This window comes from Lipotes vexillifer, unplaced genomic scaffold (assembly GCF_000442215.2).
Source record: "Lipotes vexillifer unplaced genomic scaffold, Lipotes_vexillifer_v1.1 scaffold926, whole genome shotgun sequence".
NCBI lineage: Eukaryota > Metazoa > Chordata > Mammalia > Artiodactyla > Lipotidae > Lipotes > Lipotes vexillifer.
Genome location: NW_006798085.1, coordinates 185832 through 195445, shown reverse-complemented (window position 1 = coordinate 195445; position 9614 = coordinate 185832). Strand labels below are relative to the sequence as shown.

The 9614-nt window shown below is 56.7% G+C and overlaps 1 protein-coding gene across 4 annotated transcripts in view; it reads left to right on the top strand.

Annotated features, from left to right (window-relative positions):
- The window catches only part of NLGN3 (neuroligin 3), a 23363-nt gene that overhangs the window by 1603 nt on the left and 12146 nt on the right, over nt 1-9614 (top strand). Inside the window, exons 2-5 of one of the 4 annotated variants that reach the window (XM_007470102.1) lie at nt 1365-2021; nt 2656-2715; nt 6680-6739; nt 8453-8602. In XM_007470102.1, coding sequence (XP_007470164.1) covers nt 1565-2021; nt 2656-2715; nt 6680-6739; nt 8453-8602 — 727 coding nt within the window. In that variant the 5' untranslated portion in view covers nt 1365-1564. The remainder of the gene's footprint in view (nt 1-1364; nt 2022-2655; nt 2716-6679; nt 6740-8452; nt 8603-9614) is intronic. The other 3 variants (XM_007470103.1, XM_007470105.1, XM_007470104.1) reach the window with 3 other exon arrangements.

Genomic DNA, 9614 nt, shown 5'->3' with positions numbered 1-9614 from the left:
TTTCCCTCTGTCTCCCTCTCTCTCTCTCTCTCTCTCTCTCTCTCTCTCACACACACACACACACACACACACACACACATTCTCATTCCCCTCTTTCGGTGGCCGTTTGCCGGGCGTTCCCAATCTCCCTCCCCCCACCCCTTCAGCCAGTTCTTAAAGGAGCAGGCCCACAATCTTGGAAGGCGGGAGAAATAGGGGGAAACTAAATTGTGTGTGTGTGTGTGTGTGTGTGTCCATGCGGAAGTGTCTGTGTGTGCCTGTGTATATATGTTGACTGTACAACTGTTTTGTCAGAAGGCCTGTGTGCCTCGAGTGTGTTGCTGTTTCTGTTTCTGTCTCCACCTATGTGTCACCATTATGCTGCATGTGTCTCTGGATATTTACCTATGCAATGTGTGTGTGATTATGTTTCAGTAAGTCTCTGCATGTGTCTCCGAATGTATCTCTCTGTGAGTCTCTGGCTCTGTGAAGCTCTCTGTCTCAGAATGTGAGACTATATGAGGCGATCTCTGTGGGTTTGAAATGTATGTCTCTGTGAGTGAACATCACGGTGTCTGTGGTCCCGTGCTCTCTCACTCCCTCTTTGAGTGTTTGTGAGTTTTTTTCTGTGAGTCTCTGAGTGTGTCCCCCGCACTCTGCTGTTTATTTTACACTGGCTGAGCATCAACAATGCCTAGGGTGCTAGGCAGAACGCTTTCTGCCTCAGTCTCTGGCACCCCATGTGAATTAGAGATAGCTGACAGAAAGGACCAAGGCTTAAGGATGTGGGAGCAGTGAGGGCTTTGAGAAATGTACAGGAGGGTCTGGGGACTCTGGTGGATGGCTGTCCTGCCCCCTGCCCTGCCAGAGGGAGACGGGGTCTCTCTGGGGGCCCCTTTGCCTATCTGCTGTGTTCCCTTCTTCTGCCTTAGTCCCGGAGTGAGGTTCACAATCCTACCGTCTCCTGAGGTTGAGGTCCCTGTGTGGGGTCATGGGTCTTGGGGGGCTAGGAGCTCAGTGTCCACGCAGCGTGCCCAGGAGCCTGAGCTCCATTTCCTCTTCTCCCATCGCCTGCTACCGTATGCTACTCTGGTTCCAGCTGACCCCGATGAGCTCCATTGGCTGAGGAGTTGAAGTCGGGGACTGGCAACTTGCAGTGGCAACAACTGTCAATCTGTCGACCCCCTTGGCTTTTCCAACCATGGCCCGGACACAGCAAATGGCTCTGACTGGCAGTGGAGATCGTCTGAGGGTCCCTGGAACCCCGGGCATAGGAAACCTCTCCTAACTGTAGGAGAGTAGCCCAAGCACAACAGGGCCCCAAAGACCCACTCCATAGTACTCCGCGACCATCTTGGATGACGCATACTTCCCTCTTTCCACAGGCCTGTCTGGCCCTGAGGGAGCCCCCTTTCTGAAGCTGTGGTGCTCGGAAGACCTGCTCTCTACGTTGCCGGGCACCTGTAGGTGTCCCTCGAGAGCTCAGTTTTGAGGTTCAAGTCAGTGTGGCCATGAAGGGGCTGCCTATTGGGCTGATGCTGTGACCCCGGAGTCTGCCTTTCCTGCCAGTCCCCCGGCCCGGAACATGTGGCTGCGGCTTGGCCTGCCCTCGCTGTCCCTGAGCCCCAAGCCCACAGTTGGCCGGAGACTGTGCCTCACCCTGTGGTTCCTGAGCTTGGTGCTGAGGGCCAGTACCCAGGCCCCAGCACCCACAGTCAATACTCACTTTGGGAAGCTAAGGGGTGCCCGGGTACCATTGCCCAGTGAGATCCTGGGGCCTGTGGACCAATACCTTGGGGTGCCCTACGCAGCCCCCCCCATCGGCGAGAAACGTTTCCTGCCCCCTGAACCACCCCCATCCTGGTCGGGCATCCGGAACGCCACACACTTTCCCCCAGTGTGCCCCCAGAACATCCACACAGCTGTGCCCGAAGTCATGCTCCCTGTCTGGTTCACGGCCAACTTGGATATCGTCGCTACTTACATTCAGGAGCCCAACGAAGACTGCCTCTACCTGAACGTCTATGTGCCCACGGAGGATGGTGAGTGCGGCCAGGCACTGTGCCCTCCTTGCCTCCCACCCGCCCCGCTGTGTTTGTGGCTGGCATGTGGTGGTGTGCCCTGCTGCATGCATCTATCTGTCTGTGAAAATGCTTCTAACCATCACTCTGCTTGGCCTCCCCCTTCCTCCTCCCTGTTCTTTCCTCTCCCAGCATTGTCTGAGCTCCCATGTGTGAGTGACACTGTTACCAGGAGGGGCCTGGCCAGGCCTGAGAGCTTTGACAGGTCTAGGGCCAGGTGCTGGATGGGGGTTCCCTGGGGGAGTATGGGTCACTGCTGGCAGCTGCCCGTGGGAGGATGCTGGCGCCACCGGGCCCCCCTGTTGCCATTCCACCTGCTCGGAGAGGTGGTAGGTGTGTGTGGCCAAGGGAGCTGGGTGTGGGGGGGGGGCAGGGGGCAAGCCTGGTGGGCAGTGCTTAGGTGCCTCCTCTTTCACTAGCTGATGCCTCCTCCCGCGGGGTCACACTAAGGTAAGTGACAGAAGCAAGGAGATGGTGGGACAGGCTCTCTGCCACGTGCCACCTGCAGAGCAGCTCTTGGGGCCTGGGGGGGTGCGGGTGCATGCCCCTGGGCAGAGGCCTCCTGTTATTTTTTAGTTTTTTATTCATTTTACAGTAAAGCGGATTTCCAAGGAATGCGCCCGAAAGCCCAACAAGAAAATTTGTAGGAAAGGAGGTAGGTAGCGAGCCGGCGGGGAGGGAGAGAGAGAGAGAGGGAGGGCTGCCTGCCCACCTGCCCTTGCCCCCGAGGACCCAGCCTTCCTTCAAGTAGCCCAGGCTCAGGGGGCGGTCGGTGAGCAAGCATAAGCTCCATCTCGTCCGAGGGTCCCGGCTGCTCTTCAGGGAGGCTCTGGTGGCCTAAGGCAGGTCCAGAGCAGAAGCAGCAACCCCATTTCTTCCAACCTTCCCAGCCCCAAAGTCCACCCTAAAGTGTGTGCCAAAGACAGAGCCAGTGGTTCCCTCTGGGACACCTCAGGAGAAACTCTAAGCCGCCAAGATGGAGCCAGAGGCTCCGACCTTTGCCTGGTGAGGGAGCCACCAGCTCATCCTTCCGTGCTCTTTCCCGGATTGAAAGTCGAGAGTCAACTCTCCAGCCGTGGAGCTTAGACCAAACTTAGACCAAACTGTAGCCAGGTGTAGCAACCCTGCCCACCCCCCCACCCCCGCCCACCACCTCTGGCCAGGGCCTAGCTGAGTGACCCGGGCTAGCCTGGTGGCAGACCTTGGGGGGTCTCCAGGAACTGTGCACTCTGAAGGAGGCACGAGATCCCGAATTGCAAACTGACCCTCTTTCCGGGAGGAATTTGTCACCCTCCACCCGTGTAATAATTCTTCCTGTTCAAATACCACTTTATGTTTCCTGCAAAGCGCTTGCATACTTACCTCAGAAAATCCCCCCTCCCACTTCTGTGGAAGCTTATGAGGCAGGAATTGGTATCCCAATTTTACAGATGAGGAAACAGGCCCAGGGGAGTGACTTGCTGCTGCTCAAGGCCCCGTCGCTGGTCTGTGGCAGGGCCTGGACCATAACCTGGGTCTCTTGACCCTCAGGGCCGTGTTCTTTCCACTGTAGCATGCGAGGCAACTCCCATCTGGTCATTCCCACCTCCCCTACTCTGAAACAAATGGTGAAATGTGGATAGGTTGAACCGAATTGGAAACAGTAAGACTAAGGAACAAGTGGAAAAGCACAGCCTGGTCCCTACAACCCTTTGGCAAGCTTGGAGTTTGTTTTCCTTTGAAATCATAGGGCGGGGTTCCCCCAAGTGGGGTCGTCAGGATTCCTAGGGCTGAGTGCCCCCTACTAAGTAAGAGTCTCTGCGGGCAGAGCCCGGCGATCTGCCTGTTGCACTTTTGATGCTCACTGAAGCTTTGAGTGAGGTCTGCTGCCCTGGGGATAAGCGTTACACCACCTCCCCACACCCAGCCCAGGACCTCACACTCAGAAGGTAATCAGTAAACATGTTTTTGCACGAATGAAGACGCATTGCGGTGCCGCAGAAAGAGTATGGGTCTGGGAGCCACAAGCCTGACCGAGTCCCAGCTCTGCTGCTAACTCACAGTGAAACCTTAGACAAGTCTTTTCCTTTGAGAACCTCCGTTTCTGCATCTGAAGGTGGTAGGGGACTATTCTGGTCTTAACATTCCATTAACGTATAAAAGATTTCAGGAAGAGGGTCTCTTAAACCTGCTGCTACTAGTTACTTGCTTACTTGGGCGCAGGGTGGTGGAGGGGGAGGCGATGACATTAACCATTTCCTAGGAGCAATGATCCCCAGGGCACCAGTAAGAGCCTAGGGCAGTCCAGTCCAGTCCAGTCCTGAGAGTTTGGCTAGAGAGCCAACTGGACACTCCAGTCAAGTTCAAACACTTACCAATCGTGATTGTTGACTATGGGCAAGGTCACGTGCTAGGTGCTGTTGGGATGTGGAGGGATACGAGGTGGAGGAAAGATTTAGAAATAACTGAAGACCTGATCGCTACTCTGAGGAAACTCCTAGCCTAGCGTTGAAACTCAGCTGGTTTAGCTAAGCCCCACAGGCCGAGCTGGGAAGTGGGTTCCAGACAGCACGGGAGAGGGCATCTGGTCATTTAGCTGCTCAAATGAGTTTCCTGTCCAGGGCCTGTTGGCCATTTGGAACAGACTTAAAAAGTCTGCCTCTCGGGGGAGACCCATCCCCAGAGGTGGTTAGGGTTGTGATGTGTGCAGGGCAGGCAGGGCTGGCCTGGTTGGGCTCCTGCCGCAGCACAGTGTTGGGCTGGGGGACGGCGGTTGAGCTGGCCCAGGGGTGGGGGACAGGCGTGGCAGCAAGGAGTTGCTCAGCGAGTGCTAAGCTGAGGGAGCAAAGGCATCTGTAAGGAGGAGGCTGGGACAAGGCAGCAACCCAGGGACATTCCCAGAGGGGGGCAAACGGGATGCATCTTCTAAGTTGGGGTCCAGGGGAAGCGAAGGATTTCTTGGGGAAGATAGGCCCTGTCCCCCAACCTCCACCCCCATCAAGTTGGAGGGAATTCATGTTTAGGGATGGGTGATTCCTTGCCGTTCGGGGGGCTGTCTGCTGTGTGGGTGATGACGCCCCATGTCCCACAGGGTTTCTGAGGGCAGCACCGTCTTCGTCAGGTGTTAAGACGGTAGGCGCCAAGGGAGGTTCGGGAAGCCGGAGGCAGTTTCTGCCCCTCAGGCTGGGCTCTTGCCCTGGTTGAAAAGCCATTTTGTAATTGGAGGGCGGCTCCTGTTTTGATTAATAGCTGTAAGGGAACCCAGACGAGCTGAGAAAGAGGGCTATTTGCTGCCTCCAGGCCGAGAGTATCTGACGTCTTAGACAAGAGGATAAGCCCTTGGGTGCCAGCAGAATGACCTCCGTTTCTACACACTGACTAGCACCCAGGTGGTGGGTCCTCTTTCTCAAAGCCGTTCTCATGATGAACTTCTCATCTCCGTAGATTGAGAAGGAGAATTGGGGATAGCTCACCCAGGCCCTAAACGTCTCTCTTCTCTCCTCGGGTCTCTTCTTTTCTCTCCTTCCCTCCCCTCCCCTCCACCCCACCCCATGCTCCACCTCTTTCCTGACTTATTTTTTCCCTTCCCTTTCCCCCGTCCCAGAAAGGTGGCATGGTGCAGTGGAAAGACCATGGGCTTTGGAATCAAGCAGACCTGGGTTTGGATCTCACCTCTAGCACTTCCTAGCTGTGCAATCTTAAGCAAGTCACTTTGCCTCTCTGAACCTCAGTTTCCCCATCAATGAAACAGGAATAAAGATAGTCCCTCCCTCAGTGGGGTATAAGGATCAGACAGTATGGCGGAAGTAGAGTGTCTGGCACATGGTAACCATTCGGTACATGGTAGGAGCTGCTACCATTATTCCTATCTCTGTTTTTTTCTTTCTCTCTCCCCCTCTCTCTCTTTCTCTCTCTCTCATGTCCCTTTTCTCCTTTTCCCCTTCCTTCTCTCCCTCCCTCCCTCTCTGGCTCTCTTTCGATCTCAGAGCAATGCTTGCTGCTCTCAGGCCTGGTTCCTGTGGGCAGGAACCCCATTTGCCATTACCCAGAGCAGGCCCCAGTGAGGAAGACCGGAGGGAAAGCTTCATCTCCCATTTTCTCCTGTGGGAATCAGGGTCAGCTGAGGCCCAGCTGGAGCCTGCCCACTGGGCCTGAATAGCTCAGGGCTGGGGTCCCTGGCTCTGCCCTAACAGCTCATATCCGTATCTACACGTGCTGGCGATGCCGCCTCTCACCTTTGGTTGCCTGCCTCTGCTCTCCAGCTCAGCCTGCCTGTGTACACACGTGCAGCCCCTTCCACCCGGGAGAAGTCCTTCCCCTGAGTGGGTCTCTGGCTCTGTGCCCTGGCCCACCTGCTGCTACCTCCTTCCTAACTGGGAAGGTGGTTGGTTGAGACAGGCTGTTGGGGACAGAGAGGCGCAGGGAGGCCAGCACAGCAGGGGCCTGCAACACTATCATCCTGATGAAGGTCTGGGCCTCAGCCCACCCATTCCCTCAGTTCTTGCCATCCCTCCTGCCTGTCCTGGGCCCAGGCCCAGAGCTGGCTTGCTGGGCCACACTGCAGTCATGCTGTTTTTGAATTCTCTCTCTGTTTTGTTCTCTGTTCTGTGCTGTTGTGTCTCCCCGTGTCTGGTCCCCAGGATCCGGCGCTAAGAAACAGGGCGAGGACTTAGCGGATAATGACGGGGATGAAGATGAAGGTATTTGGGGGCTGCAGGGCGTGGCGGCTGGTGCATGGCACAGAGCCCCTCCCCCTCTCGATGGGGAGAAGCCCCGTCTGTCTGTCTGTCCGTCCGTTGGTGTGTTTCTGTTCCTGTAAGAGGCCGTTGGGCTGTTCATCCATCTTTGGCCTGGTCGGCCACTGGGAGTTCCAGGGTGATGGACACGGCTGGCGGGAGCAGGGCAACACGAGCAGAGCCATGGGGAGGGCATCCTCCTCGCCCCGGTCCCCACTGCCCAGAGACAGCTTCCTCCCCCATCTTCTGTGGTTCATGGGCACCTGCCCCTACTGTGCAGCAGCGAGAGTGGAGAGAAAGCAGGACTGAGGGGGGCGGGGGCGAGGAGAGGCACAGAGGAAACGGAATGGCGAGGAGCCCCTGTGTTTCTGCGGGGAGGCTGGCTCCTGGAAGAGGGGCCCAGCAGGATGCTGAACTGAGGAGTGAGGCAGTGACAACCACAGGGCCTGGGGAACAGCACCACCTAGAACCTCCTTGGCCTTCGCCCAGAAAGAGAGAGATGGCCTCAGGGCCAGGGGCTGCATTAGGTTCAGGACAGGGCCACAAGGACTGGGCCAAAGCACCGGGCTGAGGCCAGGATGCCACAGCCCAGTCAATGGATGGCATAAGATCCTTGGGTGACGGTTGAACCAGTCTTCCTTCCTCCTCAGGAAAACATGTTGTGTCTGCTCGGCAGCAGAGAGCATTCCCTTCTACCTCCACGCCCCAGACCTGGCCTGGGGGCCACACAGCTCAGGGGGGCCCACTGGTGGCTGGTAGGGCTGTGCCGGTGCGGCAGAGTGTGGTCCAGCTCACAGGCCGAGAGGCTTCAGGTCGAGGTGATCAGGCTGGGAGCCTTCTCGTGGCCGCCCAGCCCTGTCGACGCACGGCTCGGGTCTTGGGAGCAGCCGCTTAAAGGTCTCTCGTTGAGTGGCCTCTGCGGAGGCTCCATCTTCATCTTAAAGCTGCCTGGGGGCAGGCTCTCTCATCCTTAGTTCTGCCCCCACCTCTTCCCCACCCCCAGTGTTTCCAGTTAAGTCTGCCTGATGCCCGGGGAGAATGGGGTAAACGAGCACATGGCTGAGAAACCATGTCAGTGAGGTTCTCCCCGCCACAACACACACACCCCATCTCTGCCATTCACTCCCCTGTCCCCACATTCTCCCTTGTTCTCTTCCTGTGCCACGCCCTATTCCCGCCCCTCTTGTCTCTGTCTGCACTGGGGGGCCAGCTGCTGCCAATGGCCGTATTTCCATGTAACTGGTCTAGTCCTGGGGGTTTCAGGGCTCCCCAGCCCCTGCTCTCTAAAGCCATGTCAGGTCCCAGGACTCCTGGGTGCCCGGGGCAGGGACTCACTGATCCAGCTAAGGGACCTGCCCTTTCTCTTCCTCCCTCCCCCTGTCCCCCAGGGCCCAGCCACGGCCTCTGTAGACCTAGCTGTATCAGGAACGCCTGGCTGCCTTCTACTGGGAGGCACTTGAAACCAGAGTCTTTAAAAACATCACCGACGTCCAACTTTCTCTGGCTGATGCTCAAGCTCCGGGCTGAACAGCGCCATGAGTCCTGCCCTCAGAGATGGCGGTGGTGTCCTGGCACCTGGGATAGCTTTGCTGCCCACACCCCCCCCACCCAGGGCTGGCGGGGGTGGGGGAGGAAGGGCAGCCTACCCAGCCTGTGTCTCACCCCTTCTCCTTGCAGACATCCGGGACAGTGGCGCTAAGCCTGTCATGGTCTACATCCATGGAGGCTCTTACATGGAAGGGACAGGCAACATGATTGACGGCAGCGTCCTGGCCAGTTATGGCAACGTCATCGTCATCACCCTCAACTATCGGGTTGGAGTGCTAGGTATGGTTCCCTGCTGGGTGCCTAGAAGGAAGCCTGGGTTCTCAAGGAGGGAGGAAAGAAAGCTGAGGAGCTGAGAACAGGCCGCCTTGGTTCTCTAGCTGGTGCTAATGACCATGGCCACAATGTTGTTATCCCATAGCCCCTACCCAACTGCCCGGGGCTTCCCCACAGCGTCCCTAGGCCCGTTCCTGGAATGTTGAGATGCCACTGGAAATTCAATTCAAACTTCACACCTTCTCTTAGGTCTCCAGCCAGGTCTCTGGTTCCAGACTTTTGCCTGGCTGAGTTTTGTAGAGTCGATTCATTTTCTGGTGTCCTATCCTCATCCCGACCCACCCACCCCACATCCCTAAACACCCCACACATGCACAGATACTCCTTCTAGCCAATCACATATCCACACACCCACGTACCCTCACATGTCCACCGTCCACGCTGCCCGCATCCACCAGCATGCATCTATTTCTCGCTCACCCCGCCAAGCACACATACATACCCATACACATACAGACCCCTACATCTACATCTACAGACCGCCTCACATATATGCACATCCCCCCACCACTCCATACACACTGCACACGTATAGTCTCCCTGATGCACATATCCACATACCCAGATGCCTCTCTACACTCCACATCCACACCACACATCTACACAGATTTCTCTCACCTTCCATGGACGCACACACACACACACACACACACACACACACACACACACACACACGTTCCCATGTATCTCTCCCTCCGCATCGCTGTATCCACATCTGTGCCCACATACACCACACGTGCCCCCACGCTCACGCTTTCCTCTACCCCCATAATACACTCTACACAAAGACCCACACCCTGCACGTCCACATCCACGCACAAACCCCACATATATATACCTTAAATGTACACAAATATTCCTTCCACACATACACGGACAGATCCACGTCCCCCTACACACCCCACTTCCACCTCTTCTCCAACAGCCACACACACACGTATGTCCCTCACCTTCCCTA